Genomic DNA, 13,165 nt, shown 5'->3' on the forward strand with positions numbered 1-13,165 from the left:
CCAATAAAATACGAATGAAAATGTAAATAAAAGAGACACAAGGGTTTACGTGGAAAACCCAAAATGGGAAAAACCACGGGTGAAGGAAGCAAAAAAACAATTCACTTTAGTTTTGCAGTGTTACCGAGTTTTGGATAAAATGAAAAATACTATGAGCTAGAGTTGTTTTGTTGTGATGTATTTAGGTTGATGTTATAATCTTGATAAAATCTTTAAAACCTTCGAGTCTTTTTATATATGCATGGGTAATGTGAAAGCATGTTAAATATGTCGACTTTAATATGTCGAAGGTATACGTTTTCTTCTTGCGTCTTTTTTGGAAAACGGAAAATATATTAATAAACCACATCAAGATGATGTGGGTAAAAGAGTACAAAGAAGAACAAAATGAAAATTACAAACAAAGAAAAGGGCATAAATTCCACACTATCCAATCAACCTTTTTGCATGAAGTTCTATGTTTGCACCAAGTAAAAGTTAAGGCTTTTATCCTTTCTATTGTGATCACCGGTGATGCGTGAATATTTTCAAAAACCCGTTTGTTTCTGTCCAACCATAAGCACCATAATGCTCCGCATAATATCATATTCAGTAGTCTCTTTCTCCTATTACATCCTGACCACCTTGAAACGAAAAGTATCATATCCTTTACCGAAGTAAATCTTTCACAACGGATTTCACACCAAGTTAGGATCAATTCTATGACAGTAGTCGCCTTCGGGCACGTGATCAAAATGTGGTCAGATGTCTCCTCTTCCAAGTTGTAACCGCTACATCTTGTTGATGAGATAGGGATCCCACGCTTACTAAGTGTCATAGCGGATGGAATTTTTCCTTGCTTTGCTCTCCACATGAATGACAGAATCTTGAACGGAGTTGCTTTTCCCCAATTAAACGGTCCATCACATACCACATACCCAGCTAATTCGATCCTTTCACGTAACCGATTTACCATAAAGCTACCGTTAGAAACAAATTCTGATGTCCAACGACCTTCATTCAAGTTCCAAGATATTATTTCATTGGGATCAATGTTGACCGTTTGTAGAAACGACCTGGATTTAGTTATATTTTTCCATACTCCGATACTTGATCTATTAGCAAAAACAGACCAGTGCCTTCCGTCTAAATTATGAATACATCGAATAGTTTTCGCCCACAAAGCTGAATCATCAGATTTCAATCGCCACGTCCATTTTGCTAACAATGAAATATTGAGAGATTTAATCGACCCAAGCCCAATTCCGCCAATCATTTTTGGAGAAACAAGCTTATCCCAAGCAACCCAGCAAATACTTTTTTTCCCATACTCCTTGTTCCAAAATAAAGTTCCTTCTGATTTTTTCCAATGTGTCGATGACACCTTTCAACACTGCAAAAATCGACATAAAGTATGTAGGCAGGTTACCGAGGACGGCCTTTGCAAGGGTTACTCTACCACCGAAGCTCAATGATTTCGCTTTCCAAGTCGTGAGCTTATCTTGGAATTTATCAATAATCGGTCTCCATGCTCGCCTCCGATTCATGTTTTCACCCACCGGAATTCCAAGATAATAGAATGGGATAGATGAAGGTTCACACCCGAGAGGAGCTGCCCAGTTTGATACTTCCATAATTGATGCCCCTACCCCAAAAACCTTTGACTTCCTGAAGTTCACCTTTAATCCTGACGACACATAAAAACATCTTAAGATTCTTGCTAAATTTGCAATGTTCCTCCTCGACCATTCTCCAATAAATAGTGCGTCATCTGCGTAAAATAAATGAGACAAGCAGATGTTAGATTGTGAAAATTTTATTCCTTCATAAATTCCTATATCCACTGCTGTTTTCATCGCTTGATTGAGCCCTTCCATCGCAATGATAAATAGGAATGGGGAGAGTGGGTCACCCTGTCTGACTCCCTTTGTCATTGAGAACTCTTTAGTTGGGCTACCGTTGATTATTACCGAAGCTCTACCGGATCCCAAACAACCGCTCATCCATATTCTCCATTTTAATCCAAATCCCATTTGTTCCATGATTGAATCCAGGAATGCCCAATTTACAGAATCAAATGCTTTATTGAAGTCAGCTTTGAAAAGTAGCATCTTTTTGCCTTTTGCCTTTGCCCATGAGCAAAGCTCATTAACTATCATCGACCCTTCTAATATGTTTCTACCCTCCACGTATTCAGATTGAACTTCATCAATGATGCTGCCGATTACCTTTTTAATCTATTTGCAAGCAGTTTTGCTATAATTTTATAAATGGACCCGATCAAGCTTATTGGTCTGAAGTCTCCGAAATGAACTGGATCCTTAGATTTCGCCGCAAGGGATATAAAAGAGGAGTTACACCCACATGATACCCTTCCATGCACTTCAAAGTACTTTACCATCCCCACGATATCCTCTTTCAACAACTCCCAAAAAAAATTTACAAATTTGTATTAGACCACAAACAGATGGCTTATAATTCAAATTATTTTGAATTTTGTATTATTTAATGTACATATCTCTTTTGATTATTTTATTCCATAGAATTGTCACAGTATAAATACAGGAGAATATCCTAAAGACTATGGAAAGTTACAACAAATAAGGAATAAAATAAACCACAAACAGATGGCGTATAATTCAAATTATTTTGAATTTTGTATTATTTAATGTACATATCTCTTTTGATTTATTTTTCCTTATTTGTTGTAACTTTCCATAGTCTTTAGGATATTCTCCTGTATTTATACTGTGACAATTCTATGGAATAAAATAAACAAAAAGATTGAAATCATTATATGGTATCAGAGAACACGATTACCACCATCCATCATCTTTTCTATCTCTGTTTTCCAGCCAACCTTTCTTCTCCAATATGTCAACAGAAAGCTCCACCAACAGAAAATAATTTGAATTATAAGCCATCTGTTTGTGGTCTAATAATTTGAACGTGAATCCATAAGGTCCCGGCGATTTATCACCACCACATGACCAAATCGTGTTTTTTATTTCATCGGTTGTAAATTCGGCTTCCAAGTATCTGGCATCGAGTTCAGAAAGTTTTCTAAAACCCGGGTTACGGAATTTTGGTCTAATTGGCCATCTCTCTTTAAATTTATTCCCAAAAAACTTTTATGCCTCCTTTATGATTTCCAACGGACTAGTACTTCAAGCACCGTTGATCATAATCCCATGTATATGGTTTTTCCGATTCCTATTATTCACATAGTTATGGAAAAATCGGGTATTCTCATCTCCGTCAATCTCCCATTTTAACTTTGCCTGTTGCTTTAAGTTCATGGCCATCACTCTTGCGTGTTCGTCAATCTTGACTCCCAAATTTGATCTTTCTTTCACTTCAGCAATAGTCAGGGATCAAGATTCCGCCAACAGTTCTATTTCTGCCATTCTTTTTTTCCATTCTTCAACTTCCCTGTTCTCCATATTTACTGTGTTGATTTTCCAGTTTCTGATAGCCGATTTTAGGTGCTTCAATTTATTCAAGAGAATCATGTCAGGGGTACCATAACCTCTAAACCCATAACACGTATCCTTAATGACTCCATCAAGTTTATCGTTTAGTAGCCAGGAGTTTAAGAACTTGAACGGGGGCGGTCCAAAGTCCTCACATCTAGCCCTCATCACAATAGGGGATTGGTCTAATAGGTCTCTATTCATTGCAAAAGAGGAGGCAAGAGGATACACAAAAAGAAAATTGGAACACACCAAAAAGTGATCTAACTTACTCAATTTCCCTCCTAGAGTTCTGAAGTATGTAAATTTTTGACCTCCCATCTTCAAGTCCGTTAATTCGCCATTAAGGATGAACTTGTTGAACTCGTTTGCACTTCGGATACAGAATTCAGAATTTATCCGTTCATCAGGTCGCCTTACCACATTGAAATCTCCCATGAAAATCCAGGTTGCCGTTCTCGACAACTTTATTGTTAACAATTCCTTCCATACTTTAACTTTCTCACGTTCCTGTTGGGGACCATACACGTTAACAAAATCCGTGAGCCCATCGATACCCACAAAGTTCCCCAGTGTCACTATAAAATTTCTTGATTTAATCACATCCACCAATGAAAACATTCTATTATCCCATATCGTTATTATCCCTCCCGATCTAGCTGTAGTGAATACTTGCTCGAAATTACAGTCAGAGTCGCCCCAACAAATAGCTGGATTGAAAGGCTGGGAAGATTCACCCAATTTCGTTTCTTGAATTCCAACCAAACATAATTTATGTTCTCTTCTCAGCCTACCAACCCAATCAGATTTATGTTTCTCTCCAAGGCCTCTGATGTTTAGTGACATGATGTTCATTGGGGTAATTGGTTTTCTCCTTCTTCGCCAAGTACCTCTTTGAGGACCTCGTTGTCACATTACATATCGAAGCCCAACATTTTACCAACCTCCACCGTGTTCCTGATTTCCAAAGATAATGTTGATTGTGACTCGTCGTCCGATTCCGGGAGCGAGATTTGAGATGGAAGCGGAACTTGATTTAGATCGATAGTGGGCTGACATGAAGACACCATCTGGTTTTCCTTGGACGACTCAGGAATCGGCGTCAATATCCTTCTTCTTTTATCGTGGGATCCTTTAAAGTTGTTATTAATCCGACCCGTATATAGTTCACCTCGACCCGGACTGTTAGGAAACGGCCCAAAGCAACCGGATAGAGTTAAAATATTTAGGGGCCCATTTGACGTATCCATATGGTCCAAATTATTAGACTCCAAGTTTTGGGGTGGCGCTGCATTTACCGATTCTTCGTGTGACCCTTCATTAACGTTCACATTAATTTGCACCTTTTGAGATTCTCTATGCGTGGGGTTCCACTTCCACTGTCAGTCTCCTCCGCTGCCATGGTCGCCGGTGACGGAGCCTCCACCAAGTAGCTAGTATTGCCAGCCATGTTTCTGTATTAATTTAGTTCCGTTCCTTCCTCAGTTCCAATCTCTCCTTCTTCCAGTTCTTCGATGTTATTCTGTATAGGAATAGTATCAGATACATGTTCATCCTCGTCATCTCCTTCCATGTCATCCACGTCCTCCTCACCATCGTCTGACGAGGAGTTATCCTCCAATGATTTCTCGTATTGCTTAAACGGAGTCCAGCCAAGATCGACTTTAACAATTTTGATTTTAATAGTCTCTCCGTTAATCTCCACGATCGGCTCACTGGAGATGTATGATAACGAGTTTGTGATAACACCCACTTTCCCGTAGGCTAAATTCGCATTAGATATATCAACTCCAAATGGAATAATCACTCTGCCAACCGAGTCTGCAATTGTCGTGAAATTTTCTTTCGACCATAGATTTTGTTTTGTAGGAGACCAAGAATCTTTAACCATGCAATCCTTTCTAAGTTATAGGTCGCAATATCACCACTCTCCATCGACCTAAACCATTCAGTCCACCCTTATAAGAACGAATCTCTGCTTTTTTCATCTATGAACTTGACACCAATTCTTAGCCCACCCAGATATTTTAGTTCACATTTTGACCCATCACAATTCTTGAATGAGAATGGTGCCTTTTCCAGGTGATCCAAACTATACAGTTCCCCGATCAAGGTTAACTTACATCTCAACCATCCCCTAAGCGGTGAGTCATCCACGATTTTAATTGGAGTCGAATATTCTTGAGGTTGGTCGGGCAGAGTTCTCCGTAGTTTGTTCCTACCACCTACAACATCTGCAAAAGATCTATTATCCCTGCCATTCCATCGCTTTTCCATTGGACATCTATATAGATTCTGGTTCATCACTATCTTATCCTCCGTAGAGTCGACCGGTTTCCTTGCAAACCTCGCTATGTTAACTTCAAGCTTTCTACCTTTGAAGGTGATGCCTCAAACTTTCGTTCATCTTTCATCTTTTTAAATCTCATGAAAGCAAACGACCTTTTGTTTACGTCCTTCTTTGTAGCCACATAAACATCCACCACTTCCCCCCGTATTTAGCAAAGATACTTTTTAAGGAGTCGATTCTGGTCTCATGCGGAAGATTAGATACAAACATCGTCATTACCCCTGTGTGATTCCACCTTTTTTGATCTCCGATCTTCGATGTCTTCCTCTGTCTTCTGCTTCTGGCCTCTTGCCATTCTCCGTCCATCGTAAAGCATCAATAGGATTAAAGAAATGTGAGAGCGTAATCCGTTACAATGTGGTGTTTGAATCAAACATGCAACTTTCTTCAAATGCATATAGACCTTCACAGTTGCCTTAATTTTAAGCCACCAACCCTCTTTCGATTTTTCAACACTAATGTCTGACAACAAATTTGACAAAAGAGTTTATTAACCAAAATTTACAATTTTGGTCCTTCTAGTATTGAGAACTTGTCATTTTAGAAGGCATAATTTCCACAATTTTCACCTTGACTTTACAAAAACAAAATGAAAATCATAACATGCTTATCAAACTTCAATACTCTATAAGAACCTGCAATCACCATATAGAGAAAAACTGATTCCGAAAAATAAAATACTTCCTCCACCACGAGCCTAACCAGGCTCAATTGCGATCAGAAACACCCACCAAGTCCAAACATAATTTGAACTTGGCTATAGGAAGACTCTTGGTGAACATATCAGTGGGATTATAATTTTTAGGAATTTTGTCAACGACACAATCACCTTTTTCAATGATATCCCACACAAAATGGAAACGGATATCCATGTGCTTTGTTCGGTCATGAAACTTTTGATATTTACTCAAGAAGATAGCACTTTGATTGTCACAGAATACCATGGTGACCTTTAATCTATCATCGAGTTCACTAAATAAACCCTTCAACCAAATATCTTCCTTAACTGCTTCTGTGATCGCCATATACTTTACCTCAGTAGATGACAAAGCAACTGTAGACTGTAAATGGGCTTTCCAGCTAATAGCACAACCAAGCAAAGTAAACACATACCATGTAATCGATCTTCATTTATCCAAGTCTTTTCCATAATATGAATCAACATATCCAAGCACCCCAGTTTTAGATTTACCAAAGTGTAGACATATAGAAGACGTACCACGCAGATAACAAAATATCCATTGCACTGCTTTCCAATGTTCTTTTCCCGGGTTCGCCATATATCTACTAACCATGCTAACAACATAAGCCAAATCAGGGTGCCTGCAAATCATAGCATACATCAAGGATCCGACAACACTAGAGTATGGTACGCGTTCCATGTAGGCCATATCAGTCTCAGTAGTAGGACTTAAACGGGATGATAGCTTGAAATGAGCTGCAAAAGGTGTGTTGACAGGTTTTGCGTCATGCATATTGAAGCATCTTAGGAATTTCTCAATATAGTTTTCCTGAGAAAGATGAAAGATCCTAGACTTCCTGTCACGAACAATTTCCATACCTAAAATCTTTTTTGCAGCTCCTAAGTCCTTCATTTCAAAGTCAGCTTTCAACTAGTCTTTCAATTATGAATCTCCTTCATATCTTTCGCTGCGATCAAAATGTCATCCACGTATAAGAGTAAGTAAATCATCGAGCCCTCATCACTGCTTTTATAATAAACACATCAATCACTGGCGCACCTCTTGAATTCGTGACTAGTCATGAACGAATCAAACCTCTTATACCATTGTATAGGAGACTGCTTGAGGCCATAAATAGATTTATTCAATTTACACACATATTCCTCCTTGCCAGGAACTACAAAACCATTAGGTTGTTGCATAAAAATATCTTCCTCAAGCACACCATTTAAGAAAGCTGTAGTAACATCAAGTTACTCTAATTTATAATCATTAGAATCAACCAATCCCAAAAATAAACGGATAGAAGTATGTTTAACAACTGGGGAATAAATGTCAGTGTAATCAATACTAGGAATCTGATTATAGCCTTTAGCTACTAAACGAGCTTTGTACCTTGGTTTCTCATCCGGGTTGACAGGTTCCTTGAGCTTGTAGACCCACTTTCATTTAACTGGTCTTTTGCCTTTCGGAATAGGAACTAAATCCCAAGTACCATTTCTTTGCAAGGACTCCATCTCACTTTGCATTGCAATCATCCAATCACTTGAGTCTTTAGACTTAACAGCCTCATCATAATTCACAGGCTCCATTCCAGACTTAATATCATCAGCAACAATAAATGCATAAGCAACAAGATCAGCTTCATCATACATCTTTGGAGGTACAACATCTCTTCTCGGTTTATCTCTTGCAATGCATGGAGTGGTAACTCGTGGTGGTAAAGATGTTGACTCTTCAACAACAACGGGCTCATCAGACGATGAAGACTCCTGATTTTCTACTAAACTTGGAACGAAAGTAGAAGGTGAAGTAGGAAGTTCCACCTCTATTTGAGCTTTTTCTTTACTTGCTTCTGATGATGCATCTGATGCAGCTGTATCTTTTGAAGAGTCTGAGATTGGTTGAATCATACTAGACTCATCAAAAGTAACATCTCTTGAGATAATGACTTTCTTCAGATCAAAGCTCCACAACTTGTACCCTTTAACACCCAGATTGTACCCAAGAAAAACACATTTTATTGCTTATGGTCCTAACATCCCATTGTCAACTCGTGCATAAGTTGGACATCCAAAAGGCTTTAAATTTGTATAATCGAAAGGTTTCCCGGACCATAACTCAAACAAAGTTTTCTTCTCAATTGCTCGTGATGGTGATCAGTTGATGAGATAGCAAGTAGTCGAGGCAGCCTCCACCCAAAAAGACTTTGGCAATTTGGAATTAGAAAGCATACACTTGTGACATCCCCATTTTTACGGCCACAAAAGACCGATTTCATTTATGCTTTTATAATAAAATCAGAGTAATCTTTCAAAGAAAAGTGTTGCGGAATTTGTTCCCAAAACAAAATATGATGAAAATTTATCAAAGCATTTCTTAAAGAAATGTATTTTCATTACATTCAGGATGTCATCGTCGATACAGACCAAAGGCATAAACAAAACAGTATAGGCCACAAAACAAAATTGGCCTCAAAACATTATAGGCCTCACAACATTCTATTTATTTTCTACTGGCCTATGAATCCATAATATATCGTCAAATCATCCAACTATGCTTTTGTCACTACCTGTAATACAAGAAACTGAGTGGGTCATGCTGGGGAGCCTGGTGAGCATATATGGTTTTCAACCCATAATAAATCAGTTTATTATTTTCAACAATCATTAAACCCGATTACCCGTTCCCGTTATCCTCACCTTACGTCCCTAAAGCATCTATCATAAGGGACCTATCCTAAGGAATTTCATCGGGATGGACACTACTGCTAAGGGGATTCCTCATCCATAAGTGTCCGAAAGGCAACCATGGGGTGGATGGAGTACACCAGTGAACACATCGTTCACAAACACCTACAGGTTGCGAACCTGCTAGCGTTCCACTGGACTTCCTAGAAAAGTCTATGGTAGTCATCCATACTCCGCTAGATGACTGGATCAACGTCAACATCGAGGCCTCTCATCATTTTATCACACACCAACTATTTCATCTACCTATGTTTTACCCAACATATTTGTAGATATAAAACACATATACAACTCAAATATGAAAACGAAGTTTATATCTTTCATATAGCATAGATCTCAAGTATAAATTATTCATATATGAGGTTTAGATCTGAAAAGTTCAGATCTGAAGTGAGAAAGTCTAGATGTGAAGGAAAAAGGGTCAGATCTGGAAGAAAAGTTTAGATCTTAAGGGAAAACTTTAGATCTGAAGGAAAAAGTCTAGATCTGAAGGAAAAAGTTCAAATCTAAAGAGAAAGATGTTCAGATCTTTCATCCAACATAGATCTCAAGTAAACATATAATATATATACACATAGCACGTAATTTATATAAAATACTTCATATCTATGTGTAAGATGAAAGTGACTATACACTCACCTTATAAGGAGTGATTCAGACAACACTTCGCTTCTTAAAATAATTTCTTTCGACGAAACCGGGAAGTTTGCTTGAAAACTGGGCTCCGTGCGGGCAGAGTTTCAAACCAAAAAACTCTTTTTCTCGGAGCCTTCGGGCGCTCCGGGACTTTCTTCTAGTGCTAGGGAGGTTCCCTAGGCTTCGGGGTAGATTAGGGTGGCTAGAGAGAGAGAGTAGAGTGAGAAAAAGAATGGGAAATGGTGTGTAAAATCGACTGCCCTCGCACCCCTATTTATAGGTGCGAGGCTTCGCACTACACTGGGCGTAGTCCGAAGTACGTTGGGCGTACTCGCGAAGTCGTACAACACGCGTCGACAAGCTGCTGGGTCATCGTGGAGGCTTCTGGACCGTGGAAGGCTAGACCGCAGAGCGTAACATCTTCGTACGCGGGGCGTCCTTCAGATTACGCGGGGCGTAGCCCTCGCACCAGCTGTCACCATCCGAAGCGAGACCGTGGGGAACAAGTGACGGCTGATATTATGCCACGTCATCGATTCTCGCAGATTCGCCTCCCGACTTCTAAAATTCATAACTTTCGCATACGAGCTCCGTTTTCGACGTTCTTTATATCCACGCGTAGGTGGGATCGTATTCTACAACTTTTGTTTAGACTCCGTTGGCTAATTTTGACTATATTTTTAAAGTTATATTTTTAACAGGTCGGGACAGGAAAATGCGTTAAAATTCATATATCCTTCATCCGACGTCCGATTTCATCTGTTCTTTTACCGTTGCGCTACTATTAACGAGACATTCGATTCTCGCTTAGGTTGTGTCGGCCAGAAATAGTTCGATCTAATATTCGAACTTCGGGCTGCATACTGCTAATCCGAAACTTAGAAAAATCATAACTTCCTCATACAAAGTCAGATTTGGGCGTTCTTTTTATGCATGCTCTCGGTTTAACAAACACTACGACTTTCATTTAGATAGCTAAGGCTAAAAAGTCCTCTATCGTAAATTCACTATTTACGTCACGCAGTGTCGTGCCGGTTCTGTCGCGAAACTTCGACATGCCATAACTTCTTCGTTATAACTCGGATTTCGACGTTCTTTATACCTCCGAAATCCTTGTCACGGCCACTACAACTTTCTTCATCGATAACGGGCTTATCTAACATTTTATTTTTGACGCTTATTTTTATCCTTTATTTATTATATTATTATAAACAAGTAATAAGCACACAAAAGCACATAATTCACATAATATTCAAGTAATTCATCTTTATTACTTTAAAATGGGTTACAACGGTTGACCTAGACTATTACATCATCGCATCAATGCTTAGCCTCGAAACACGGGCGTTACACACAGGACCTTCTCCACAATGGTGCGATTTATCCTTTCAGCTACGCCATTTTGTTGAGGTGTATGGACTACCGTGCGATGTCAAGTAATTCCTTCCTTTCGACAATAGGCATTAAACTCTTCTAAGCAAAACTCAAGTCCATTATCCGTGCGAAGATACTTTACCACCAATCCTGATTGCTTTTCAACTTGTACTTTCCAATTTATGAAGGTAGAAAAAACATCTCCTTTATGTTTCAAGAAGAAAGACCACACCTTCCTGGAGAAATCATCAATGATGGTGAGCATATAAACAACTCCACCTTTCGAAGAAACTCGAGCCTGTCCCCACAAATCTGAGTGTACATAGTCAAGTGGTCCTTTCGTTGTATGCATACCACTCATAAATCTCACTTTTTTTGCCTTGCCATATACACAGTCTTCACAGAACTCTAAATCAACAATCTTTTGTTCACCAAGTAATCCTCTTCGACTCAACTCAGACATGCCGTGAAAACTCATACGGCCGAGTCGAAGGTGCCAAAGACGGGATTGATCTGAACCAGGAAAGGACTTTGAAACAACAACAACATCAATCGAGATTGTTTTCCCGTCAAGAAAGTAGAGATCTGAGGTTTTGCGCTTGGCTCTCAGTTTATCAGAACCATCTTTGAATACCCTAAGAACTCCATCTTAACCAGAAAACTCATATCCGTTTTTATCAAAAGAACTGAGAGATAACAAGTTTCTTCTGAGGTCAGGAACATATTTAACTTCCCCAGTGGTTCGGATAACCCCGTCAAACATCCGAATTCTGACTGAGCCATGTCCAACAACTGGACATGTAGAATTGTTACCCATCAGAACATAACCTTGGTTAACCTTTTCAAATGTGTAAAACCAACTTCTGTTGTGACACATATGAAAGTACATCCAGAATCGAGTATCCATTCACCACTGGAATCCAGTTATCTGAATAAACTGTTAGAAATTCTCTAATACAACCGTCCTCTACTACATCGGCTTCACCCGAAGTGCTAGCTTGTTTACCATTTGCTGCTGCTTTCTCTTTATTCTGCAACTTGAAGTATTCATCAATCATATGTCCCTTCTTGTGACAGTAATTACAAAACTTTCTTTTGCTTTTAGACTTGGATCTGGTCTTGTTGGAAGATTGAGGATTTTTACCTTTATCTGTTGTTCTTCCTCGGACATTTAAACCTTCGTCTTTCGCATCACTTGAACCACCACTGGCAATATGCTTCATCTTCTCTTTTCAATCCAAAGCTGTAAAAACTTCATCTAGGAACAGAGTGTCACGACTATAGATGATCGTATCATGAAAATGGTTGTAGGATTCGGGTAACGACGACAACAAGAATAAGGTAAATCTCCATCTTCATACTAAACATCCATATTCTCTAAGTTATTTACTAACTCTTTGAATGTGGATAAATGTTTAGCTAAATAACCTCCTTCAATCATTTTAAGATTGAAAAACCGCAGCTTTAAATGCAACTTGTTTGGTAGGCTCTTCGTCATCAACAATTGCTCCAACTTCAACCATAAAGCAGCCGCTGAAGTTTCTTTCAAAACATCTTGCAAAACATCATTTGACAAATGCAAACGAATCTGTGATTGAGCTTTTAAATCTTTCGTCTCATTTTCTTCTTCCGTCCACGAAGCGGGCATCTTCTCAGAACTCAAAAGCGCCTTATGTACATCCATCTGAATAATAATATCTTTCATCTTTACTTGCCATAGAGGAAATCTGGTGTTTCGATCCAACAACGGAATATCGTACTTCATCGAAGACATGATCAATCACTTGATAAAATGATCCCAATAAACTAATATTAAAACCCGGAAGCTCTGATACCAATTGTAGTAAAACGTGTGTGAAAACACGCCCCAAGAATCCGAGTAATTTAGACTAATATTAGTTCGATGCGGAATGGAATTAA

At 38.8% G+C, this 13,165-nt stretch overlaps 2 protein-coding genes across 2 annotated transcripts; both read right to left on the minus strand.

The window, feature by feature from the left end:
• Nucleotides 1-394: 394 nt before the first annotated feature.
• On the minus strand, nucleotides 395-1,255 carry LOC145116650 (uncharacterized). The gene has a single exon (XM_079052974.1). The coding sequence runs from the start codon at nucleotides 1,253-1,255 to the stop codon at nucleotides 395-397; it is 861 nt and encodes a 286-aa protein (XP_078909100.1).
• A 2,098-nt stretch (nucleotides 1,256-3,353) lies between these two features.
• Nucleotides 3,354-4,902, minus strand: LOC145116664 (uncharacterized). Its single transcript, XM_079052994.1, has 2 exons — nucleotides 4,796-4,902; nucleotides 3,354-4,281 (listed from the first exon to the last, which is right to left on the minus strand). The coding sequence occupies exons 1-2, from the start codon at nucleotides 4,900-4,902 to the stop codon at nucleotides 3,354-3,356; spliced, it is 1,035 nt and encodes a 344-aa protein (XP_078909120.1).
• Between the last annotated feature and the right edge of the window lie 8,263 nt (nucleotides 4,903-13,165).

This window comes from Lactuca virosa, chromosome 1, assembly GCF_052849685.1.
Source record: "Lactuca virosa cultivar CGN04683 chromosome 1, Lactuca_virosa_CGN04683_v6, whole genome shotgun sequence".
Taxonomy (NCBI): domain Eukaryota; kingdom Viridiplantae; phylum Streptophyta; class Magnoliopsida; order Asterales; family Asteraceae; genus Lactuca; species Lactuca virosa.

Excerpts from the sequence above, each read along its gene's own strand:
- LOC145116664 (XM_079052994.1), bottom strand. The coding sequence starts at position 4,902 with ATGGCTGGCAATACTAGCTACTTGGTGGAGGCTCCGTCACCGGCGACC. Across the intron at positions 4,282-4,795 it reads CGCATAGAGAATCTCAAAAG|AGGCCTTGGAGAGAAACATA; the intron begins GTGCAAATTAAT and ends ACTAAACATCAG.
- LOC145116650 (XM_079052974.1), bottom strand. The coding sequence starts at position 1,255 with ATGATTGGCGGAATTGGGCTTGGGTCGATTAAATCTCTCAATATTTCA.